The 27512-nt window shown below is 37.2% G+C and overlaps 1 protein-coding gene across 1 annotated transcript in view; it reads left to right on the forward strand.

Moving 5' to 3' along the window:
• Positions 1-27512, forward strand: part of COL5A2 (collagen type V alpha 2 chain) — a 115845-nt gene that overhangs the window by 38123 nt on the left and 50210 nt on the right. Inside the window, exons 2-6 of the mRNA XM_013960576.2 lie at positions 21288-21512; positions 22983-22999; positions 24768-24800; positions 25495-25527; positions 26196-26249. Of these exons, the coding sequence (XP_013816030.1) occupies positions 21288-21512; positions 22983-22999; positions 24768-24800; positions 25495-25527; positions 26196-26249 (362 nt within the window). The remainder of the gene's footprint in view (positions 1-21287; positions 21513-22982; positions 23000-24767; positions 24801-25494; positions 25528-26195; positions 26250-27512) is intronic.

Here is a 27512-nt window from a genome sequence, read left to right on the forward strand (position 1 = left end):
TGCTTTGCTAGCCATCTTAACGTTAGATTCAAGTTAGGTCTCCCATAGTGCCCTTCATGTTAAGAAATTCATAGAAATCAAAATTTTTCAAAATGCATAGTAGTACAATTGATGGCTCTTCTTCAATCATATAGCAGTCTGTAATGTCCCCAAACCTTACCTGGATTTCAAGTCTTGGATGATGTGTTCTCATAATATATTGTGATTTAATGAAGTTATTTTTTTTCTGTTATTACCTGAGGTGGAATCTCTGGAGCTGGATTAAACTAATTTCCCCCTTGGTGTAGACTGGAAAGTTCCCACTGAAAGGTAACATTGTAACATAGATATCTTAAGGGTGAGTCCCTTGCTCTTTGAATGACTGCTTAATATCAAAGATCGTGCTATATTCATTGAGTCCAGGATGAAACAAGTGTGAAATCAGAGGACAAACATGGAAATCTTGGCCTGTTTTATAAAGGACAATAAATATATAGGGCATACACACTGAATGGAATCTATCTCCTCGCAAACAGTTGGAAGAGTCCTTGTGTGTTTACCTCTTTTAAACCTAAACAGCCAGTCTTAGAGAGAATTCACCGCTGTGAATAAACCAATATATTGTTCATCTACAAGGGCTAAATTTCATCCTAGGAGTTTTCTGTAGTATTTAAAGAATAACTCTTCTAAAGCATTTTAAGTGAATAACTCAAATTCCATAGCAGTGATGCAAGTCCCTATAAAATTCTGTAGTATGAAATAAAATCTAATAAAAAGAATATCATGATATCCAAGTGTGTGTGTGTGTGTGTGTATATATGACTAAGGTGAAAAGAACTGTTAGACCAGCTAGTCTCTGGCCTTCTGTATGTCACATTTCATTCATTTTCACCACTTTACCCTTGAGCCCAGTAATGTGTTTGACCAAACCATATTTCCTCATTTGTCTAATTAGAAAATGAACTCTGGTCACAAGTGAGATTCATGTGGATATTTGGCTGTCATTTATGCTTCCTGATAATGTCAGTGGGGTCTTGTTCATCTGCACGTTGTTGGAAGTCACGGAACCTCGGGATTTTAAAAAAAACAAAACAAAACAAATTTTTATCATCTGTCTGTTATCCACGGTTCCATTTCTACTATGACAATCTTTACTGTTCTGTTGTGCCTCAGTAAAAGCATTAAAACAAAATAGTGATTTCTGTTACCCAGAATTTGTAGATTGTTTCATTATACCAGTATTCACATGTAGTAGAAATGCTTAGTGTTTTCTTGAAGGCTGACTATATTTTGGTTATTACAAAATATTGGTCAGAGCACTTAAAAGGTCACAATGTCTTTTATAGAGGATGAAGGAATCCCAGTTGATTTCACTGAGATTCAGTGGATGTCCTTCACTGAGATTTAGCCAGGTCTGGGGAAGGGGCTGTGTCTATGCTGGTGGTCAGACTTGATTTTTAGGTTTTCTTTGCTTTCATGCACACAGACCAGCTATGTTCTAAACACCTTTCTCTGCCTGTGTAAGAGTCCTGAAACTGCTGCGAAACTGTGATAAGGTACAAATGTGCAGGTCTCTAGCACAAGAAATCTACTGCCAATAATATTCCTCTGCTCCTGCCTTCTATCATTTTGTAACTTGTTTCTTCTCTCTAATTGCACGTACACAGAGATAACTTCCAAACATTAAGGTTTAACTAGTTCTCTTGGTCAGATACTCTGCAAGTGCATGAGATAAGGGTCCTTCTCTTACTTATTTTTTATTACTCCTTTATTAATGCTGTAGCTGTATGTCACTCAGCAGCTGGCTTTCTTATTAATTGGAAAGATGTTGTAAGGTACAAAAAGTGATCTCTGAGGTATGTCCTTTTGTTATATTTGAATTACAGGCAGTACTGAGTGTAAACTACACAGTTCTGCATAATATCAGGAGTGTAAGGGACCCTGAAACAACCAGGTTGTTTATATTCTTCAAGTGTTGACATCCATGGAATGCCTGAAAGTGAGGTTTGCTTCTGAACACCATTTATTTATAACTTTCTGTTTGTCAAAAGGGTGCCAAAGACACAGAACAGTGCTATGTGGGTCAGTGGATGGCCTGGTACTACATAAGTTAAATTATTCTCTTAATATATTGAAAGAATATTTTGCATCCCCAAAATCCCCATTTATTGAATCACTATCTTCCCAAGTACGGCTAGATAATTAATAAAATGAAGCTATTCTTTGTAGCGGCCTAGGAATAGTATCTAATTTGGCATAATATAGTTTAGCACCATTTACTGCATGAAGGTAACAAGAAATATATGCTCCATACATTCGGTTTTTTTTCTTAGTTGCAGAAACACGGCATTGGCTTTTGAACATGGCCATGACAAAAACAATAAAATCACATATTAAGAGATATGAGTATGTGAACAGACTATGAATATTGGACAGTAGTAAGCAAACTGAAAGAAGTACTGGTTTGTAGTCTAGCCTTACAGAAGAGCTTGGCAAGAGCAGGTCAGATTTAAACTTTCTTTTCGTTTTTTTCTCCTTTTTATGTGGATATATGTAGTTTTATCCAACAGACTTCTCTTTTGTTAATAGTCTAAGAGAAGACTATAATGAATGATATTATGTGGTAGATAAGTGACAGCAATACTATAATCCAATCTAGCTAGCTTCGTCTGGTTTTCCTAGCAGTCAAAAAACTAACACCCTTGTCTCCAGTTGAATTTTATTGCAGAATATTTAACAGTCCTTAAATATCCTGCAGTACGGTTCACCTCATCCTGCTCCCTCTCCTTTTACATACCTTTTTGCTAATGAAAATGAGTGTGACTGGAAGGGGAAAGTGTTTCAGAACTGTCTGAGCATATCTGTTGTAGGTCGCGCTCATAACCTGTAATGCAGCTGATATATCTGAATGACAGGGCGCAAGAAAACTCTCTGATCCCAGAAGCAGTAAGTCCTGTTGTGTATGTGGATACCTTGCTCAAATGAGTTGCAGCACCTAGGACCTAAATTACTTTTCTTTCAGAAAATATGTGGGGTACAAAAGAAAAAGTCAGTCTTATTCCTGATGTTGAAGAAAAGCATATTTTTACCTGGTACATTTGCTAATTGTATGAATAAAACTAAATCATAGAGAAATACTGCAAAATATTTTCCACAGTAGTTGATAGATTTCTAAATTAATTGGTATTGTACTAAAATCAAATTATAGCAAATTTGGCAGTTTCTATCAGCTGAGCACAGTGGGGTGCATCTTATCTTGGAAGTAGACTTCTGCCCATTTCTCCTACAGTGTAACTATAGGGAAGGTTTACATTGTGCCCGAAAGCAAACACAATTTATATCAGAGATTCTTGCATCCATACTTTCTTGTATAGAATTGTATGGGAGGTTTTACCCCTGCCAAAATGCCACCAAGTTCAATGCTAAGCTTGGTTAGTCATTCATTCAAAAATAAAGCAACAGTCTTCAGGTTTCTGAAAACTGCCTCTCTGGGGGTTTTCCCAGGCACTTAACTGATGTAATTATATAAAAATATCTTCTCACTATTACCTGGCTTTGGGCAGGTATATCCTTTGTTGCACTTTGTACATTCCTGTGTTTTATATGAGAATAACTGTGATAAATTTTAGCACAGAGCATCTGATGCAGATTTCACCTGTCACATCGGCAGTGTTTCATTTATTAGTCATTTTCAGTGCCATCTACAACAGTCAACCCCCCCCCCCAAAAAAAAAAAAAAAACAGCAATAGAAAAAGCCCCTGTTAAGCAGTGAGGAAATTACTTGCCAGAAACTATTTGTGGTCCACATAAAGCAGGAAATTCAAATACCCAAAAGCTTAAAGCACAAGAGGAACAGTGTGCTAGTCAATGCAAAGCTAATCGAATCAGTGTACAAAGAGCCCACACCAAATTCTAATGAAGTTCATAAATAAAACTGAACATAAGTAAAGACACAGAAGTGGAAAATATTTTGAGGACATATTTTCCTAACTCTTAAATCAGAGGGGCCTAAACTGTGATGTGAAATTCTGTGTTGGATCCAGAGCTGAACTTCACAGAACTGAATGGAAAGAGAAGCAGAGTCATTTTTGCTCTTGATTTATACATCTTGAAAAATCAGTTTATTTCAATAGATTAGTATAAACCTGTTAAATTATTTTAGATAATCTTAGATTCCAGATCAAATTCCCCCTAAGGTATATTTGCACAAATACCCTTATGTATCTAGGGGCAGACACTGAGCCTAACTTCTATATTTAGAACAGTATTCAGGATTAAATGCTTTTGACAAGGACAAAGCTGAACTTGTGTTCTCTGAAATGTATCTGAATGTTGTTTATGTTAATTTGGGGGTTGTTTCAGCTGTAATGAAATCTGTGATGTCATTTATTAGACAAAGGGTTTTTTTTCAGGACCTAAACTTTTTGCTCTATCACAAATAGCTGTTTGAACAGTGTTGTTTTCACTTTCTGACTGGTCTTATCCTTGGTTTACAAGTATTCTTAAAAATACATATTGTATATGCTTATGTGTACATATATAGACAGATAGGATATGATTATATACGCATTTTGATTCCGCATCAGTGAATTCACTGGCAGTTATGTCATGAACATCAACAGAAGCAGAATCAGATATGATCTTGCCACCTGAACAATCATCTGGTAAAAGTCAGTGTACTGCTAGGATACTATCACTTCCTCTGGCAATTTGTCTACAAAAACCTACCTTCTCTCTTTTTCAATATTAGCTCAAGAATGGTTTTTTCCCCAGTTTTTCCAAATAACTCCCAGGATTATAACTTCTTAGTTGACACAGGAATTTTGTCTGCCAGCTTGAAAACTGCTGGAAACAGGGAGGCCTTTTATGGAAATGCTGACACAACTTTATCTATAGCAGAGCAGTGCAAACCATCTGTTTTCTATAAGGTGGTTATTATCTTTTCTTGTCAAACTTATCACTCTGAAAATATTTTGCTCTCTCTTTCAATATCTGTAACATACAGAAGCATGAGATACAGAGCCTGCACATATGATGCAGAGTCTGGCTCATGGCTAATATATTGCCAAGGCCTCTGTGTGTATGCAGATGAGCAGTGTGGATGATGCAGTGCAGCTCCACTATTGCACAGTGATTCTTGAGGGCTGTCTATGTCTTAAATCAGCACTGGTATGCATCTGTAATTTCTGAAGTAATCACTCCTTATTTTCTATAGTGCATTTTGTTTTAGAAAAATTCATTCATTTTAACTATACTAAAGAATTTTATTCCACGTATGAGCCAGCTAACCTTGTAGGATTAATTATATTATGACAATATGGCCTTATTTGCACAGAAGATTATATTGGGAGTAGCTGCATGAGGCTTGGATTACAGCGCAGACCACTGGTGGAGAAGAAGGAGGAGCTCATGAGGAAGGACACTGGCAATGTTAAATTTCTTGACTACTGTGAATAAATTTAGCAATAGGACACTGTGTTCTGGAAATTATCACAAACCTCTAGTGTGCTTTGTGGATAGATGCCAGCTATTTCTAATCCTTTGGGAACATTCTTAGAACAGATTGATAGATACATATATATAAAACAGATGCTGATTGAGAGAGTAAAAGTCAAAATCTTCAACTTGTATAAACTGGAGAAGATTCAATTTACTGACAGCTACTGACTTCAGAGCTGTAAATCGCTGGATCAGCTAAGAATACAGCCCTTAATTTCTAACCTTTTTCTGCAAGTGCATAAGAAACATGAGTACTGGGGATGCTCTTGATGATCGTAATATTCTGAAAGAGATAAAACATTAGTAAAACATAAGTGTTGTTCTAAAGCTATGGTAAAATTGATGTATAACATGCCAAATTGTTTAACTTTTAGTAGGCTGATAGTAGGATTTCAGTAGGCTGATAAAACAAAATAAGTTAATTTGCATGTGGAAGTCGCAGTCTTATTTTGCATGGTAATGGCAGTAGTGACTCAAGCAGTAAAGCCACATCTTGAAGAAATTGAACATAAAAATCTTAAAGGCTTTGAAGAACCATGATAATGATTTAACTTCTGTCACCTTGATCATAACAAGCATCAGACATCACTATTGTTACGAAGAGCATGTTCCAGCATATCTAGTACCTTGCTGAGATGAATGTCTGTTTCTAAACTGATAGTTAAAAATGGCAAATGGTTGTCCTAAATTGATGTGTGCTAATGCTTTTATCTAAGCTAAGAATAAGCTGAAGCATTTTGGGTTGTTTCTTGCCTAGTGAGTTACTGGTGATTGCAAAATTTTATTGAGAAGTTCTCAAATGGGAAATAGTAAAATTAAGGCATCCTCTTGATGGTAACTCAAAGGCATGTAAGGTCCTGAAGTGAAGGAGAGAAACAGCTTTTCTTAGGGAAAGACAAAAAAGTTTCAGAGGAGAAATGTTGGTTTTGGAGGAGGACAGTGAACTGGAAGGGTTTTGAGGTTCAGAAAATGAAATGACATAAATACATAAAAGGATAGGAAGTAGAGATGCTCTTTGAGAAATATAAGACCTTGGAAAGGCTCAGGTGAGCTTGTGATAAGCTGGAGTTCATGTAAACCAAGCAGAATATGCTTTGAGGTTCTCCTGGGAGTCATCTGAAACTAGCAAAGAGAGCTAGTGAACTGACTTATGTCATGTTTATATTCCCAGAAGCTTTTTCAAACAGAGGAGAGCCCTAACGTTATGGAAAGTCCTAAACTGTAAGGTTGGAAAAAGTGGTTAGACTGTTCTTATTTGTTGCTTATATTGCAGTCCTAAATACTGTCACAGATGTGGTTGGTGACACATTTGATGCACCGCTAATAGACACTTCTTACAGTCTACTGTATTAGATTCCAAGAGATAAACTTGTGCTGAAAGTTGTTTATAAGGAGCTGAAGTAATCAGATTCATCATGAAATTTCAGTGCCTCTAAATGTAACATGATAATGCTTTGCATGAGATTAAAGCCCACTGACATTAATGGGTGTCCTGAGTGATTTTAGTGGCTTAGTCCCCAAAGGCCTTTCACTTAATAGACTAAGACTAAGCAATTAAAAACAAACAAACAAAAAAAACACTGCTTTTTTTTTTAGCCAGGTATGTGCTGCTATCATTTGATTTTGGAAGCAGGTAAATCAAGACACAGCTTTTCACTGTTAAAATGAGTCTAAGGTAATGTGCAGGATTCCTGGGTTCCAGCTGATGACTTCCACTTCAAAGAACAAACCAGGTCTCGCTGTACGCCAGAGTTCCCTATATAGTTCTTGCAGGTTTCTGAGTGTAATGAAAGACTAGGTATTAAAACTAGCAGTGGGGTATAATCATACTCTAATTATAGAGTAGCTACATACTTTGATTTGTTCCTTAGAAGTTATCTCAAATATATGTGGAGCATAGACTTGCAGCCAAATATCTAAGTTATATCACTTCAGCTTAAATGCTTCTCTCAACCACACATAGATTTTCATTCTCTTACAAAAGGAAAAATAAAGTGTTTGTATGTTTTATGCATTATAGGCACCTGATTGCAGCTTAACTCCACTGAGAGAGTTAACTCCTGCAAAAACGTGTCAGTATTTGTAGAGCTTGGCTTGTGACTTTACTGCTTTCTTGGGCTTTTAAAGGCTCAAATCAATGCAACTTTATGCAAAATTAAAAAGATAGGAAAATTATAAAGTAGTTTTTAAAGGAAAAACTAAGGGAAATAGAAAATAGAAGTTCAAAACAGACAGTAGCTGGAGGTGATGACAGCTGGTTTGTTTTAAACCATACATCCTTACTTGAATTTTAATTCATTCAAAATCTTTTTAGTATGGACTATTTGCCTGACAAAAGTTCATAATGCTTCATCCCTAAAGTATGAAAGCATATTCAATGAATAAGAGCAAGATAGCCTGCAGAAAAGTCTTTCATTTCCTCTGTCCCAGAAATCATAATCCTGCAGGAGAGCAAAGTAATGGCTGGTATGGGTTTTTTTGTTTTTTTGTTTAAAGAACCTTTATCAGCCATATGTATCTAAAAGAATTTCTTCTTTGCTGACTTTTTATTATTCAATCTGCCCTGTCAATATCTTTCTTGTATGCTCATCGTACTTTTTTAGTTTGCATGGACCAAGCATTGGGACAATACCAGACGCAAGTTAAAAATGAAATTTAAATTAAAAAAATGTGACTTTTTTCAAATGCAGAACACAGTCACAGAAGGCCTCCAGATATACAGAGATGTCTCTAATTATGCTTTCACAGTAGATTTTTCCTAATGCCTACTTGCAAACTTAAACAAGAGTAATTTAATGTTACATTTCCAGCTGTTGCATGAAGACGAAATAAGATTTGTTTAAACTTCATCCTAAAGTTTAATGAACTTATACAACACTCTGAAAGTGGAGTAAGGATATTCTTCCTCTGACCTAGTTTTGTTATTGTTCTTCTAGGAATTAAATTAAATTACGTTGGTCTGCCAGTGTGAGACTCTATTTGAAGATATCCTAGGAGTTCCAGTATGCAAACGCCAGCCTGTGCTAGAGAGCACTTTGTAAATCTGAAAGTTTTCACCATCCAGTCTGGATGAATTAAGGGAACCTTGAGAATTTTCTTGAATCAGTAATGGTGAAAAGATAGAATCAGGTCAGGTCAATGAAAACATTTTTCCGCAACTTGATTTAGATGTCTTTTTTTTATAAGGCTTTTCTGATATAAAGGTCTTAGTATGCAAAAGAAATGTTTTCTTGATTAAAATAGGTAATTTCAACAATCTTGAAAATAAAAGAAAAAGTTTTCAAATAGATATGTCTGATAAAACCACCTTCCTTGGTATTTCAGTAGTTCAACTCTTTCCAACAAGAAATCTTGTAGGAAAATTCCTGACCAGTGCTCGTTCTCTCACTCTTACATTCAGTCTCAAAGTTTTCACAGTCCTAAATGTTATTGAAAATATTTGGGCTCTGCTCTCTGTTACTTATAATTCTGAATATTCTTAGACATTGAAAGACGAAAACTGCTTATGGTTCCTATATCTGTAAGTAATGAATTACAGGTTTCACTTCTGCAGAATGTAAGAGTCCTTGAAGTGGTAAATGCTTGTAAATGCCCCTGTGTCATAGCAGAAACTGGTTTGCTAATTGTTAATGCTGAGAGAGAGTTACCGGTGTTATTTTTTGGGGCCTGATTCTGAGAATGTCTAAGTATCTTCTTGTGTGTTGAACAGTTCAACTGGACAGTTCACAGACCACCAAAAGCTTAGGTTCACGGCCTTTTACCCTTGCTGTTAGCGAGGAATAACATGGCACTCAAGCAGAAGTGTTATTACTGAAAATAAAAGAAAGCAATACCCACTTGTTCCTGTTTCACTTCATATGCAACATATTACGGCTATCCTGTCTCTACAGGATCAAGGTCCTAATGCATTTTGAAGTTTGTTATTCTGATTTTTATTTCAAGGGCATTTAGAATTATAGAAAGAACTTGAAATTCCTCCCACATATCTTCAAGTAATAGAAAAACCTGTTGGTTGTGAGATCCATCTAAATCACACACACACGCGCGCGCGCACTCGCATGATTGACTGTAGACTACTTTAAAAAACATGCTGCTCCTTTATAACCTTCATACCTGATGCTGTGCAGAAAACAGCTAGGATACCCTGAGGGCTGCCAAAGCCTGTTCCATGTCACCTTGAAACCAGAAGTTACTGACTGAGCTATCTGAAGTGTGATAAAGGTAATGGTAATAGAAAAGAAGCAGAGGCTTTGTTGCTGGAATTTTTGCAGACTTTCTTGTTTAGCATTCTTTTTTAATTTCTCAGAAGCCCAGGGTTTCAGCAAATGAATAGCTTTGCTGTAAAAAGAGCATATTATGAGTATAGCTTTCCAGCAATACCTTCCTACTCCACTCAAACATTGGGTGGTTTTATCTTCAGTTTGAAATGCTGAACATCTTGGTATGTAAGGTTTTTTAATTATGGAATTGAATTTTCTTACTAATTACAAATCTTTATTTTTAGTTAAAAAGAGTCAGCAGAGGGTGCATTTAGGGGATTACATGTGTCCACTTTGCAAACCACGATGTAGAAAAGCTTTCTGGAAAAGGCAGCATCTAATGATAGGTTTCTATTGTACTTTGATGTGTGCAGCTGCAAAGAATGAGGATGCTTGGGCAGCAGCAAGTGTGTTTCTCTTAGATTTAAAAATACCAATATTCTCTGACTTCAAAGCAGTGAAATCCTATAAAATAAGAAAAGCAGACCAGTTCTTTTACAGTGCAAAGTGGTTATTTTTATGTCAGACTTTTAAGAATATTTCTTAAATACATGAAACCAGAACAGTGGATCTTTGACTAGTTTGATAAATTGGCTTAGAGATTTTGAAATCACTGAAACAACATCCAATTTACTCCAGCTGATGTTCTGTAAAAATAGTTTTGTTGTCCTTTTGGAGAATTTACTTTAGTTATAGCATATAAATAGTTGTGCTTTATATGCATGGAGGGTGGTCAGTCTAAATCCATAACACTCTTCTTCTGATGGTAGAGACATACTTTCAGTCACTTTATAAATCTAAATTATATCCCTGATAGTCTCAGCTAGTGGTAAAAGTTGCATTCATTTTGAGTAATTCAGCCATTTAAGATCCTGAGATGAATGACCTATTGTACAGAATAGCAGGCCCTAATTTCTTTCATTTGATATTATTATACACTGTGTGCATTTTTAATGCTTTATCTGCAAGTACTTTATAGATACTGATAAGCATTACTTTACTAATTTAACATATACTTACCGTGCTGTGACAGTTAATTTGCTATAGACTTTTCATATCCACTGAAGCACGTACTTTCTGTTACATGAAGGTTGCTGGATAATTAACACTAGGCGTATTATTATTGGAAAAGAAAATAACAAGGACAAGTCTATATATAGGGCAAGTTTTTATTAACGGAAGTGTTCAATGAATACAGCCATTAGCAGCCACAGGCAGCTGCAATTATAAGCCAGCAAATCAGATGAAAATTCTGCAAATCATCTCTTTCTTTTCTCTACATTCTTCTCCCCCTTTGCAAACTCTGTGGTTTGATGCAACTTAATGATTGGAATTTTACCTTTATTGTCAACTTCTCCATCTGGGTGTTACACTTCTGTAGGGAATGAAGGATTCTGGAGATGCTTATTGACATTCAATGTCATTAGTTCAAACTTGTAAGAGTTTAGATAGAAAGGGTACAGAGAAGAGAAGATCAGACTGCAGTTAGGTGCTAGCTATTGCATAAATTTTCCCCTTGCTGTTGAGTTGGTTAAATCTGATTGCCTTCTACAATGAGATAACTGGCTTGATGAATGAAGGGAGAACAGTGGATATTGTTTACCTTGAGTTTAGCAAGACTTTTGATGCAGTCTCCCGTAGCCAAACTGAGAAAGCATGGACTGGGTGGGTCAACAACAAGGTGAGTGAAAAACTGGTGGGACTATTGAGCTCAAAGAGTAGTGATCGACAGTTCAAAGCCCAGTTGGAGGCTAGTTAGTAATGACGTTCCTCAAGGGTCAATACTGGGGCTGACAGTATTTATTGTTTTCAGAACACACCCTTAAATAATTTGCAGATGACACCAGATTGGGAAGAGTGGCTGATATGCTGGATGGCAGTGCTGCCATTTAGCGATCTAGACAGAAATGGGCTGACAGAAACCTCATCAAGCTCAACAAAGTCAAATGTGAACTCCTGAATCTGGAACAGAATAACCCAGTGCAGCAGGGTGGGTTGGGGACTGACTGACTGGGAGTACCTTTGTAGAAAAGGACCTAGGGTCCTGACAGACAACAAGCTGAATGTGATTCAGCAGTGTATGCTTTCAGCAGCTGCATTAATGAGAGTGTAGTCAGTAGGTTGAGAGAAGTGATTATTCCCCACTATTCAGCTCTTTTGGAGAGTATCTGAAGCATTGTGTCCAGTTTTGGGCCATTCAGAACAAGAAAGATATTGACAAACTAGAATGAATCTATTGGAGGGTCACCAAGAAGTTAGGGGGCTGGGGCACATATGAAAAGAGGCTGAGAGATCTGGATTTGTTCCTCCTGCAGGAGGGAGGGCTGAGAGGGAGAATCGAATTGCTGTCTTTGACCACCTAAATGGCAGGGGGATGGAATAAAGAGAAGATGGAGCCAGATTCTTCTGAAAGATGTGCAGTGAAAGTACCAGAGACAATGTTTTTAGGTGCAGAAAGGCAATTCCAACCAGATATATGGGAAAAAAAGTCTTCACAGTGAGAGTGGTTCAGCACTGGGACAAGTTGGACATAGGGGTTCTGGAGTCTCCAATCCTGGAGACAGTCGGAACTTGACTGGACAGGGCCCTGTCTTCTGAGCAGGGAGAAGGTCTCTTCCCTCCTACATTTTTCTGTGAGTCCAATCTGTAGAGGGGCTGATTCTTTACTTAGGAGTGTTTTAGAAAAGGATATACTCGTAGAAGGGGTGGCCTACACTGAGAGATCAAAATGCATTTTTTTATCATGTCTCATAAGATAAAAATATAAAGCAGCCTGAACCATCTGTACAACTCTGTAACATGTAGTTCCCTTGATGTTATAAAAATTGAAAATTTCAGAACCTGAACGGCACAATGCGGTTTCACAGCATGTTGCTTGGGGAATCTGATTCTGGCTGACTGGACAACCTACTTGTGAATTGCTGATAGATTTACTACAGGAAGCCAAATGGACTGTGAGTAGAAACTGTCTGACTGATACTGGCACAGGAAGCAGCTGAGAGAATTTTCTTCACAGCCAAAATTCATCATTTTTTACTGATGCATAGTAGTCTAAGACTGGACTTTGGAAAGACCAAAATCAAACATTCACAGATTCCAGAATGGTATGCCAAAGTAGACAGGAGAAGAATATTATATTTTCATTGTAAACTGTTGCTATTTTAGACTTAGGTTAAAATATATTAGGCAGAGTTCCTTATGTCCTGATAAGATTTGCTTTAACTTATAACAACATCAGCTCAGGCAAAATTCCCAATGTCAGGGAGTGTTTGCTTCCAGAATGAAGCTGAAGGATTCAGCCTCTTAGATCTTAAGAAAAGTTTTAATTGCAGTTTTTAATTCTGTTTTAATGTTAAAGACAATTTCTGTATTTCAGAACTTGTGGATACTCAGCCCTGGCCCCATTCTTCTTCCACTGAATGAAACTATTTCAGCATGTCCTCTGCTCTCTCTTTGTAAGTTAACCATCAAAAAGAATCTGCTCTTTCTGTGGGACCAGCATGTCCTCATACAAATGAAAGTGATTCCACTAAAAAAGTTATACCAGATTCAAGAATGTGGTCAAACACTTTGCTTAGAAAATCAGATGATCTCTTTTGCCTCAAGCCTATTCTGAAATAATAAAATATAAAAATCCTCATGATAAACACACTTTCAGGCTTTGTCTGCCCTGCAGTGAGGAAGTAAACTGTGATATAGGTGGATATAGCTAAACTGACTTTCCTGTAGCTACCATGAGTGACAAAGTCAAAGCAGTGGATTTCTGGCATTGTGGACTCCAGCAGAGACCAGCCTCCCCAATACAGATGTGAGCTTTTGACCAATTTGCTCTGACTGCTGAAATCTGCTACAGTGTTTTTGAAGAAATGCCCTGCATGCCTTTCCCTTACAATCTGTGTTTAGCCTTAGACATTTGGAAATAATTTCATTTCCCACTGTATGCTTGAGGCTTGATTGCTGTCATCCAAGACCATTTATATAAGCACTGCTGGCAGATCAGCCTCTTGATATTGACTTCTTCCCTCTGTTCTAATACAGGCACCAAGCAACTTGCTAGCCATTTTGTTTTGTGAACCAAACTAAGATTCAAGAGCTTTGTTCACATCCATCCTTATTTATGGGATAACTCTAGTGGGATAGTTAAATTAAGTCTTTCAAAGTACACTGATTCAAAACTTTGGAGTAACCAATAGAAAAGGACTAGCTTGACAAATCTTTCAGCAGTGTCATTGCTGCACAGTTCACTACCTTGTCCATAGCATGAGATGGGGTGTTTAGAAGGTTTGAGTCTTGCTCATTAGCTCAGGAATAATGAAGTTAATCTTGATATATGACATCATCAGATACTCTTAGTGAATTGAACAGTCAGTATAATAAACACTGGATGATACTGTAGGACCATCAAGAGAAATCCTTTCTACTGGAAGAGATCCCAGTATATTCTGCCATCGTATCTGGCATGTGTTGATCTAATAGCAAAAATATTGTTCTTTATTGTTCTGTGTAGGAAATTATTATCCTTAAAAAGGCAAGCAAAATGCCTATTCTCCAGTGACTGAAACATAGACACATCAATGTGTGAGTTAGGAGAAATATTGATTGACAGCCCAAATGTTGGGTAGTAACTTTTCCTTCCAGTTAAGGAAACAGTGGAGACTCAGTTATCTACTTAAGATGTGAAACAGAAATTCATTCAGAGGAATCTAATGGTATCCTAAGTATAGTTTTTCCTTTTCAGTATCCCCTATTTGGCCAAATCTGGAATCGCTTACATTGCTGAGCAGAAAACAGAATTATTTATTTTCGCACAATTTTCTTGAAGAGACAAAAGCAGCTCCTAGATCGCATTTTAAGAGCTCTTTACCTGGAAGATTACCTTTTCTCCTGTGTTAGGGTATATTGTTTTGTTGTTGCTTTCTGCTTCCGGACTGTCGTCATTTAGAACTTGGAGGTTGTATTTTCTTGGTTGATAAACTTCATAGAGCAAACTCCCTACCCAGAGTACCAGCCAGAAACAGCTGGCCAGCTGCAAAGTGTATCTGTTCAATAAAGCTTTGATTAACTACTATGGTGATTTCTGCAGTTAATTAAGTCTCCCCTTGCTCCTTGGGAGCTTACTTGTATCTTGATACTTAGCTGTATTTATTGATACTTAATGCTATGGTAGTGTGCAGCGGGAAAAACAGTTGAATCTCTGTAATTTCTCAGTCCTAAAATGAATGTTTTAAAATTACCTACACCATTTAGGAGAACACCCGGGGACTTTTATCCTTGTGAAACAAGGCACATGGGTTTCAGCTCCATATCTAGATGATTGACCAACCAATCATATTGAAAAGTCATTTGGAATTATTTAAGACCATTGAAATTCTTAATCCAATGAAATTTTTTTAAAATATTATGTATATCTTGTGAGCTTTACAAATTATCCTGTAGAGTTTCTAAGCAGGAATTTTGCAGAATAGGTTAAAAAACATAACCTCTGCTTTGCACCGCTTTGGAACTCCCTTCTCTTCCCAGCTGTGTACTTTCACGAAGCTTGCAGGGGCACGGTGTCTTGGAGACCTGATCTCTCGCAAGGTCTCTGTCAAACTTGACTGAAATTAACCACTGGAATCAAATGGGCTTGGGGAAACTGATGTCGCAGTGTAGCTAGTAGGATCACATAAGCCTAATTGCCTTAGGATACCTTGGGGAAAATGCAAATGAAATGTTCGTCCAGACCTTCAGCTGGCTTAAAGCAACACAGAGCCACAAACTTTGAGAAAGTCATTTTATTTTAGATCAGTGGATGACTGTGCTAGTTATTATTTTTTATTCCTTTTGTAGGCATTCCTGTAATGAATAAATCCTCTTGGTGATACTCTTGATAAATCTGTGCCATTCCTTACTTATTCTCTTGAATATGGAGGGGAGCTGAAACTGAATTTCAAGTCACCAAAAGAATATTCATCTTCTGTAACACTTAATAAATAACAATGTGTTAAAGACCTTGTTAGTGATGAGTGTTTCCAAGACAATGCTGAGTTACTTGGATTTAAGTGCATAGTCATACTGTAAATGTTATCTGAACTTCACTGAGATACAGAATGTATGCTGAATGGAAATGTCTGAGTTCAAATTTGATTTGACAATCAAATATTTCATATAAAGTGAATTCTGAATCAATTCAACTTTTACTGGTGACAGACTCCAGGTTCATCCTTCTGGATGTACCTGTAAATTACTTCTTCTTTCAACTGTATGTGTTAGTCATTAATATGAATCGTTTGTGTGCAATAGATACAAAATAGGCTTTATACTTATCAGCACTCCTGAAAAGTATCTGATTTTCAAAAGAATCTGTATTTATATGAGAGTTTACATGGTACAGTGATTTGGATAATGCTTAGTTTTTTACCAGCCAGAAAAACTTAAGTAAGCAAAAGCTCAACATGTAATCTAATTCTTATTGGAGTAAATGAGAGTTTTTTCTGTTGATTTTAATAAGAACTGGATCAAGCCCTACACTGATGTTGCGACAGACTGACAATCAAATATTGTTAACACTGAGCACCTCTTGTGCATCTCTTGGCAGTCTGTACAGATGCACGCACAGTTCATCCGCAAAATGGTTGTAAGCACGTATCACCTTTCACTTTGATTTCCTTCCGCACCTATGCTTTGTGAGTCAGCAGGATTAAATTTTTGCAGTTCACAACTTGAATCTTTCAGATTCTGGAGTTTTCTTGAAGGGTAATGATTTTTTTTTTAATTTACAAAAATTGTATTTATTTTACTCTAATGATTTTTATATTTTCTTTTCATAAACTAGCATCAGGATGACAGAGAAAATGAAAAGTTACCTGCAGAAGCTGTTTCAATTCTAACCCTTTTAAATTAAATAATTGTATCATTTCTGTTTCAGTCTCTTTGTTAAATGCGTTTTTGTGTTAAAAGCATTGGATTTTGGTTACAGTATGCTATCAAGAAGTCCCTGTTGCTAGAAGAAAGCATAAAACTGGCAGACTGTGCTTCAAGCACCAGTCACCATCTTTTCTAGCTTTGTTAGACTGTGTTTGCTACTGTTGTAGGGTTTATCAGCCTTTAGGCTCCTTTAATTCTTGCACTGGCAGGACAGCTATGAATGTAAGGAAATGGATGCTTTATTGTCAAACTCTTTTCTTTCCCTTACCAGCTATGAATCAAAGCTGTTAATGTCTGCAGACAACCTAGATAAGTGCCAGGCTTGTTCAAGCCTTTCTCTGCCCAAAGTATGACATTCAGAGAAGCGATCCGCTCCATCGTGTACTTGCCATCTCTTCTGCTGAGCTAGTGGGGATTGAAGACTTGCAAGTTAGGTCATGAGGTATAAGCCTTACAGGAGACCAGTAACAGGAAAGTAAGAGGAGAGTACAGTTTGGGGCTTTGAGGACTTTTCTGGAAGGAATTCGGAATCAAACATCAACACCAGCAAGTCTCCCCGTCCACATGTGTGGAGTGATCTTTTTGTTCCCTCCTTTTACCCTTTTCTTTTAAAATATTTTTGCTCAAGACACTTTTTTTCCTACCTTTTTTTTCTTCACCTTCTCTTGTTAAGGTGTCATTTTCCTTCTTTCTTTCCTTTTGTCCTTTCTGGCTCCATGCCTTATTTTCCTTTTTCTCATGTAAGATGTGAGCCATAAGTTAGTGAAAGCAATAAGATTGCAATAATGTGAAATAAATTTGAGCAGCAAACCAGGGCATATTTTCTCCCACTTTACTCTCTCATCATTTCTTTCCCCTGCCTTAGCCATTAGAAAAGCAGCCTGGTGTTCAGGCTTTTCTAACCCACCATATATGTGTGATGGAAGTGAGTAAGCAGCAGTGAATTTCCAGGTGCTGCTTTCACAACAATGCATGACTGGTAGTGCCACAATTAAATGGTTTCATATGCTCTCTTTTCAAATGTTTGTCCTATTGCTGAGTTGTTGAGAAGGGGAACTGAACCATGAGAGAAATTTACTTGAAAGGAAAAGCAACTCCTTCACTGTGCATAGATTTCTTTACTGCTATTGCTTGTGATGAGTGATGGACTTTGACAGCCATCTAGTGGCTGGGATTTTTTTTTTTTTTTTGGTAATTCTTAGTACAGTTTCAGAAACTTCACAAAATTGGACCTGGGTATGTCAGTGCATGATGTGACTTTGCTTCCAAACCATTGATACATAGTCTCTGAATATGTTGCTTTATTATATAAGCTATAGCCAACTGTTTGACTTTTGGTCGGATAGTTCTTTAACACAAAAATGATTTTCCAACAGGCCAGTGTATAGCAAAAAAAAAAAAAAAAAATCACTTTGTATTGACCGTGCTTTTCATAGAAATTCTCTTTCACAAAGGTCCTACCTACAAACACATGAATGAATCCTTAAACATGTCATATGATATTTTTTGTACCTCGCCTGTTACATTTGCAAAATGTTTTGAGCCTCATTTTCACTGACCTAAATAGATTCATGACCCTGTAGATTCTCTGGTCAAGTCCAGTATCAATTATAGCTGCACTTCTTTGTTGGGAAGAAAGGAATTGGTTAACTGGCTAGTATATCATTTTGCCACATAAAGAATTTCCAAATCTGCTTCTAAAGTCATTCAGCATCTTGTGTTATGACTCCTGAGGTCAAAGGAACTTGCAACATGAAGAATGCATGACACTCACTATACTTAACCTTGTTGATTTCCAAACTAGGGAAGAAACAGAGTAGAACAATTTCCTTTGCTGCCTTTCCCACTCTGGGTATAACTGGCAACATGACTATAGTTTAGACCTGAGAGTAAAATGTCAAAGTGTGCTTGTGGGTTGAGCTGGAATTGCAACAGCTGCTTTTTCCAGGTTACTCTGTCAGCACATTGCAGTCATAGAATAAAGGAAGACTAGAAGCTGGAACATGATCAAAGGATAGTAGGATTAAAAATGTACTTTCTGGAAGTATTGCAACTTCTTTATTATCAGCATACCTGCAATCTGACAGGAAAACAGACTATATATATTTCCAGAAGTTAGTATGTGCTCTTTTTTCTCTCCGTCTGTCTCTCTCCTTCTCTCAGTGAGTCACTGAGCAGGACTCAGGCAGAAGCTAGTCACCATCTGGCTCAACTCTCGTTTGCCAAAGCAGTTGCTATGTGGTTTATTTGAAGTTATGACAGAATGCTGACTTTGGACTCAGTAACTTAAAAATTTCATTTATGCAAACTGCTGCTCTTCTGAACAGCACAATGAATTCTACTGGTGATATGTGAAGGAAGACATAGACCATATGCCAGACATCTGGGGAAAAAGGCTAAATATGTCAGACAATGTGTTATGTCATGCACACAAGGGAGAAGTGAGAAGAATGCTTTCCAGAATACATTCTGTAGTTTGGAAAATGATTCCACAGTGTCATAAATGGACTGTACAGCAAACTTGGTTGATGTCTTTACTTCACACTGAAAACATTTCCTCCTGAGCTTCTGCAGCACCCCTTAGAGTCATTTTGTCAGTTTGTGTGATAAACCAATTGAGGAGAGGAGTTGACTGGGCATATATTTGGTTTTCAGTTTCTGTCTGAAAGCTTCAGAAACTAATGACGGCAGGCAACAGTTAATGCCACATCTGTTCCATTTCTCCTAGCTTTGAGATTGACAGAATAACTGTACTTAAGTCATGAAGCTGCAATACCAAATCTGTTCATATTTATTACTTCATGATTTTCTGTTTACATCTGGTTTAAATTATGACAATAATGTAGAGAAGAGTGAAACTGACATTGTGCTTAAAGGCTGTTAATTTTTACCTTAGTAACAGTTTTTCTAAAATAATGGTTATGATCTTTGACTACTTGGATGTGTTTCATTTATGTATGTATAATTGCTCCTATTTCCAGGCTTAGTTCAGTTAGAAATTAAGAGTCGGTTGGAATTTACCAGATAATGATTTAACTGAATTGTACCAGTTTCAAAGACATTGTTGATGAGAAGGTTTCTGTGGTTAGATGGAATTTCCATCCAGGGTAAGATTAAACCTCTCCACAGTATCCTAGGGGTTAGGACAATCATTTGGGGTGCAGGAGACTCTGCTTGAAAGCTTTACTGTGTATGACATGGGCGGGGAGAATCTTCCACTGAGGTTCTTGGTTTGCAGGTTTGTGACCCATGCTTAGGGACAGTCTGGAGATAGTTGATTCCTTTTGTTGGAGTTTGTTTTCTTTGTACAGAGAATGAAATATTCATTGGGCCAAAGCAAAACTATGTCTTTTCTGCTAATAGGACATTCTTTAAAATGTTGGACACCCAAAGAAAAGTTTTCACTTTACTTGATTTTTTAATTCTTTATCAGGCATACCATATTTTGGGGGGAGGGGAGGATATTGACAGATGCTCACCTCGTGGTTAAAAAAAAATCCATGTATTTGGTGTATTTGACTACACAAGAGGAAGAAAACAAAGGCATGGACTTAGCTATGAATGTAACAGTATGTACAGGGACTGTTGTGTCCACTAGTATCCTGCCCTCAGTGAAATGGGAAGTTTTTGAAATTTCTAAGTTCTGTCAGAACATTAAAAAGAAGAGATAGAAAAAGAAATTCAACCTAGAAAAGTCTCTTAAAGATGTGTAACTTTAATAAAATATGATGACCTCTATAGAAATGTGAAAATATGTACGTAGGTAGGACATTTGTGAATAGTCAGTAAAAGCTGTTCCTGCAGAAATTGTCGTGTAGGACAGTCTTTGATATATAGTTGAGATATTTAAGAAATAATTCATACATAGTTGAGATATATTAATAGTATTGAATTATGTATGTGCTGGGATGATTGTGTAGGACCACAACCTGCTGGATTACAGGAACTGAGCAAAATCAGTGGTTCGAGGAGCCTCTCCTCATCCAGCTGAAGGGTGCCACTGCAAGGACCCTTACGATGGAGATTGCCATTGCAAGTGGACAGCAATTGACATGTTTGGGAGACTCTATTCACCATGTCAATATTACCCTCTGCCAAGATCCCAATAAATGAGTTCTTACTTTTTAATGAACCCTGTGCCACGAGTGTCTGTGCAACACTACCATGAGTCTGGCTGTGTAAAGTACCTGCTGCAGCAAGTAGCTGATGTTTGCAGTTTCTTAAAAAAGTATCACAGGCTCTTTTTCCTCGTCAGCCTTCTCTAATGCTGTGCACAAGAGTTACAAAGAGCTGGCACATGGCAGGAATTCCTCAACACAAAGTTAGTACCCCACTGAGCAGAATGACATTCAAAGACTCATAAGACAATATTCATTTGAGACCATATACTGTGGTGGTTTTGTGCACTCTAAGATGACTTTTTTTTTTCCTGATCAAGAAATATGGTGGTAAGATAGGAAAGAAATTTAAGATGAACGATGTTTTAAAGACCCTAACAGTGACCTCAGAAATGATGGTGGTTTTTCTTTTCATGTATATGATGCTGCTTTTGAATTCTAAACATGCTCTTTGCTTGTCCAGACCTACTCCTCCTCTGGTTTCACAGTTGGAAAATCCATTCTGTATTCTCTGTCCTTTCCTAGGAGAAGATGTTGAAGAAATAGCCTGCACTCAGAATGGCCAGATGTACCTGAACAGGGATATTTGGAAGCCCTCACCATGCCAGATCTGTGTCTGTGACAATGGAGCTATACTGTGTGATGAAATCCAGTGTCAAGATGTCCTAGAATGTGAGAACCCGCAGGTGCCCTCAGGAGAGTGCTGCCCTGTGTGTCCCCATACAACGCATAATTTTGACACGACCGTTGGTAAGATTGCTTTCAGTTTGCTTTTTGGAAAGGAGAGCTAGCCAGGCTGGCCTTCTGAAAGATGTTTGCTCTGCTGCTGTGATTCAAAATGGGTCAAGGAGAAGGTGTTTAAATCTACATCTGCTCCCAGTTTGAAGTCTGAATATGCAGCAAGATTAGTGCTGAAGGTAAAGTTCTCTAAAATCAACCCAAAGAAGTAGGAACCTTGGGATACTCTAATAGTATTTCCATAGTAAAGGTTTAAATCTGCAGAAAATCAATACTTGGCGGTTATTTTTCATCTAAGGTTGCACCTGAGCTGGCTCTGGAGAATGTTCTCTTCTGACTAGCAATCTGATACAAGTCCAAAGGCTTTATAATTAAAAGGTTGATCTGAATTCCATCTTGATATTTCAAGGAGGTTGAATTCTGTGTTCCTCTTCTGGTTCGTCTGGAACTAAAAAAATGAATATATTAAAGATATATAAGAAAATAAGTGCATGGTTTGGCAAAATGCTCAATTCCTGGCCCCTCCATACTTTATAGATGAATAAATGTAAACATTGTTTCAGTGTAAGGTTTCCCCAAAGTGGAAGTACGGATACCCAATTCTTGAAGCCATTTTAACATTTAGCCAAGGTTAATGCAAACCACTTCTGAGACATAAGAACAAAAATTGTAGGAAGTATTCTGAACACCCTGTTTGTATACTTTCTGTAATATACCTTAAAGATTTTGTTTTTTCCAGTCAATTTTTTATTCATGGACATACTTGGATCGGGCAGTCACCCCCAAATTTTCCTAAGCGAAAAATCTCTGAACTTACACAATATTAATGAGTTTTAATTGCATTACATTATTTGAACTACATTCAACATATAATAATTAAAGCAATTTTTACAAGGGATATAATTGCTGTTGATTAGCTTAATATAGAATGAAGTAGTGATAAAGAGACCATAGTAGGGACTTGCATAATTGAGCAGTGGAACAAGATGTGGCAAGCATTAATAAACAGATGGTGCAACCTGCTGTGTTTTGGGAGGCATTAGGCCAATGCTAATAGACCCAACAGATACACGAGCATTATAGATACATTCCAGGATTCCTTACTGTCATGTTGTAGGTTCCTGTTAGACATTTCTTGTGTTCAAGTCAGTAATAAAACTCCTTTCATCTTCATTGCCAAGCATTAGGCTAGTGGTAAAAGATTCTAAAAGTTCCCCACAAGATATTCTGCTTTCCTAAAGTGCTTTGTCTTACTCTGTGCAACACTGAAAAAGGCTGAGGATCAGGGAACAACATTCAAAACCTTGCTCACCCTTGAACAGGGACTGTATGCACTCCTGTGAACTTATTCCTGCTCCATCTTCTGTGCATCCAAGATGGTGGATGGTTCTAGTTGTAACACCTTGATACAATTCTTTTCATGTTCTGTCTCTCAGAGTATAAACATTAATTACCTCTCTTTTTTTCTTTTGTTCATTTTAGTAGGTAGAGGAAGAAAGGTAAGATTTCGTTTTAAATTTTTGAAAAAATGTATTACAAATATTAAAGTCTTTCACATCTCCTTGAAGCACTTCACAGAAATTATATATATGCTCTTGTAAAAACACTTAATATATGTTAATACGCACAATTAAATATCAGAAAACAATACACCAGGTTATTAATGAAATCCATGTGGTCTTTTCTCTTGTCCTTCCTCAGTGGTTAGGAGATAGGAGCCCAAATGGAAAAAAATCTGGGGACTCGGGACTCAGGCAAAAAAAAAGGTCTTAATATAGAGAATACCTTGGCTGAAAATCCCTACAGTCTACTTTAAAGAAATCCCAGTTTAAGTAGTTTGGTTGTTTGATCTCTAGCAGTACCACAGAATGAGGAAAGGGACCACTAGGTCATTAGGATCCAGACTGTTAGGACTTTCAACTTGGTTTTTGATGAGACTTAGCTGCCTAATGTGCAGTAGCTAATGCAATCCTTCTTTAAACATTCCTGCTCTATTTGTTAAAACTTTGCGCAGCCAGTACATCTGTACTGTGGTCCATGCTGTTACTGCAGCTTGTCAAGGCTTCCTTAGGTTAGCTTTAAACTCCCTAATTCATGTATCAGTAACAGCACAGTTGTGGTAACACTGCACACAGGCCATTGTCACCACTTAGGTATCATGCACAACCGGTAGGCAGGTTTTGCAGCCCCTCTGCTTATCGGTACCTGAGATCAGGTGTGTTTACAGGAGCTTAAAGGACACCTTTGACTGCTTGGCAAACATACCCAGAAACTGTTCCACCTTCTAGCTGGTATCCCAAAGCACTGATATGATGAACTGCAGCACAAAGTTAAACTTAGTAATTCAAGTTTTTGTACTAGTTTTACACTGCTGTTTGATCTAAATAATGTTTTTAATAAGAAATTTTTCTTGCATTTGCTGTTGTATTTCATTATTTTATATACTTGGCAATGAATAAATGGAATTTTGGTATAAATCACTGGAATATTACACAGTACCATAAAGATGCTCCTTAGCCCTATTTATGTGTATAAAATCATGCTCAAAACATCTTTTCAGCACCTTTTTTAATTTCACTATGGTAATAATTCAGGCCAGGCAGTGCAGGTTGCATACCATCATGGCTTTGCTAAGTCAATGCTAAGTAAAACATTGGCAACTCTTGCCCAAGGCCGTGTGAGTGTCGCTTACCACAGAAGGCTGTACAGGAGGTGGGTCTGCCTGAGTCAAAGTGCCACACGTGGAAGTTTAGTCTGGGCACTGTTAGCTATAGCTATGCTATACAGTATGTATTCTGTTCTGTCCTTACAGTGCAGACAGACATGCAGGTTTTTTATGTCCATAGGTTTTGATGATGTGATGCGTTCTAGTTTAATACCTTGAAGAAATGGTATCTGAATGCTTTTGATTTGTTCTGTGTGCTCCGCATTGCCTATGAATCAAATTGGGCAATAACAGAACTACAACATGCTTTTTAGTAATTAAGAAAATCATGGTAATTTTTTAGTTTGACTCTTCTTTCAGCCAGTATGTTATGCAGTTGCAGAAACTCTGTTAGTTTATAACCTTCATTTAACCACACAGTGTCCATACTCATTAAAAATATGGATTAGCTATTGCAGGTATTTCAGTTTAGTCTCAGTTGTATAACAGTAGAAGAGCCTCACCATTTGTCACGTGGCAGTGACCATATTGCTGTAACCATTACTGTTAAATATATGTCATCAATTATATGCCATCCGATATGTTTTTGTATCTTTCTACAGGGGCAAAAAGGAGAACCTGGAATAGTACCACCTGTAAGTCCATTTTTCTTCACTTATCAGCACTCTCTGAAAGCATAAATTTTCAGTGCTTTACAGCAGAATTGCAGTAATTAACAAAAGAAAATAAAAATGTATGGGGTATTAAAGCAATGAAATGAATTGCTCTGTTTCACATGTGTGACATTGGAAATTCCTGTCAATTGAATTTCAGGAAAAAAATGTTAGTTAAATCTCTCATAATATTTATTTTTTGTAGTTAGAATTTTGTGGAGATGTAATGGTAAATTAGTATTTGGACAGTGCAGAAATATTAGGGAAAACTGGTAAATAAATTCTCACTTTCCACCTTTATTTTTATCACTTTCTATCATGGAAAGATATAAATAAAAAATAGAGAAATGGAGACTAAATCATTGTCATTCACTTATTCATTTAAACTTTTTTTCTAAGGGTTTATAGAATCTTTAGTTTTAGTTATTTTCATTTTTATACAAAATAACTATGGTACTTCCAAGATTTTGCTCATGCTGCTTATAGAAAAGCTCCAAAACTGAGAAGAGAGAACCAAGAAAAAAATTTCTTTTTTTCAAAAAGCCTTACAGCTTGCTAGGTATCTTAATTTTCCCTGCCACTATTTATTTTTCAGTAACTAGTTTCATGCAGGATAGTCATGAGAAATATATCCCTAATGCTATGCAGTAATTTTCATTTATATTGCCTTCTTTAGGTTTCAGGAATACGAGGCCGCCCAGGACCGGCCGTGAGTAATTTCTGAACTTGTTTCTCTGATGATAGTATTTCCCAGTTTCTGCCATTTCTGTTTTGTATCACGAATATGATGTGCAGGAGGAATGTTTCATGACTTTAGAGGGTACTGTGTGCAAAGCTGCTGGACTTGAGGAGGTAACAAGATTACAGGATTCTGTACTAGTGCCAGGTTAGCCCCATGCCATAAGTGAATGGATGTATGTTTTGTAGCACATACATGTCTGAGGACCTGTAGTGCAAGGCTGTTGCTGAGGAGAGTTTCTCTAGCAGGGATCCTTTTAGTAAAAGGAGATGCAGTATGCTGCCTGGGTGCAGATAAGCGGAGAGCAGATCTGGACTAGCAGAGAGGGTGCCTCAAAATTGTGCATCTCAATGTTAGGATCCCCCAGCATTCAGAAAGCCTTTGCTAAATTGAGGTCTAGAGCACGAGACATGAAATCATTTTGTAGGTCTTTGCATCCTGGTTCTACTCCCTTCAGGCAATATACAATTGAGAAGAAATCGTGAGTACTCCGTGACTGTAACCCTTTTATTTATGATCATGTGGAAAAAAAGAGCCACAAATAAATTTTCAGATAAGAATTGCACTTTATATTTTCAGAGCTTTGTAAATCACTAGCTAGGTAAAAAGGTAATTAATATTTCTAATCTTTCTTCTAGGGACCTCCAGGTTCACAAGGACCCCGAGGAGAACGAGGACCTAAGGGAAGACCTGTAAGTTATTAAATATTTTCAGAAATTAAGTACTGGACTAACCTCAAAAGGTTAAATTGCTTTAAACTGTTTCCTTGTCTTCTAGAGTTCCAAGTACTTTCCTTGTATCTCCCAAGAATCAGCGAACAAACATAAAAATGTTTATATCTCACTGTTCTCTGATTAGCTTGAAACCTGAATATTTGGAGAAAACTGACCTAGGCTTAGAAGTATTTCCACTAAATCCTTGATTTTTCAGCAGTTACCCAAAGTAGTGTGTGAGAGTACAACTTTCTCCAGGATTTAGAAAAAAAAGAAGGGCAAAACTCTGGAACATCACGTTCCTCTGTTTAAGTACTTGCTAACTTTTTACTGGTGACTACTGTGTATCAGAAGTAATATTAACTCTAAGGCTCAGAGTATTTCAGAATAGAAGACAGAGCTCAGGAAGTTAGTAGGAGTTAGTATGTGATCACATATGTTGGTATGCTGATGAATAATATAATCAAGATTGCTCAGTGGAAATAAAGACTTCATAAGGGAATTTCAGCGTCTGCATGTGGAGAACCACAGAAAGGCCGAAAGGGAGTGCTGAATATACCGAAGACGACGTGTTCCTATTAAAAAAGCTAGGTAAAAATGCAGAAGCCGCTTTTAACAGGTTTTAAGGAGTTATATCATTTTAATTTCTATCTGGATATTTTCCTGTCCCTGCGTAGAGTGTAAGCCAATACTTAACATATTTTGCCTGAATAACAGACATGAGTTTTAGGCCATAGGCCTTAAATTAACTCCTTTCCACTGTTTCCCCAGTGAATCACTGTTGTCCATAGATGGTCATGACACTACTTGTAAAGAAGTGGAATGAGTGTGTAGCCTCTTTGAGAAAGATGCCAAGCCACTGCTGCTGTCTAGATCACCATAAGATGTTTGTATGATGAATAACTATGAAGATGCATAAAAGAATTGGTGGAGTAATTGTGAAATCTTGCAGTGTGTAGAGGAATCTTGAGTGAGTTTACAGAGACATCTAAAGTGCTTTGTCAATGTGCCATGTTGTCAATGAGACACTAAATAATTTCTAACTCTGTCCCATACGTACATTTCGCATTTCTTTCTAGAGTGGTGGCTAGAAACATTTAGGATTTCAGAAGCCTGTGACAAGTTTGAGTTCCTTTGAAACAGATTACTAATACTGCTTTCAGGGGAGTTAGGAACCAGTCAGCTCCTTTGAAAATGTTCTGTCAGAGGTTTTGGTGAGCTGTATGTGTATGTCAGACAATT

This window comes from Apteryx mantelli, chromosome 6 (genome assembly GCF_036417845.1).
Source record: "Apteryx mantelli isolate bAptMan1 chromosome 6, bAptMan1.hap1, whole genome shotgun sequence".
NCBI lineage: Eukaryota > Metazoa > Chordata > Aves > Apterygiformes > Apterygidae > Apteryx > Apteryx mantelli.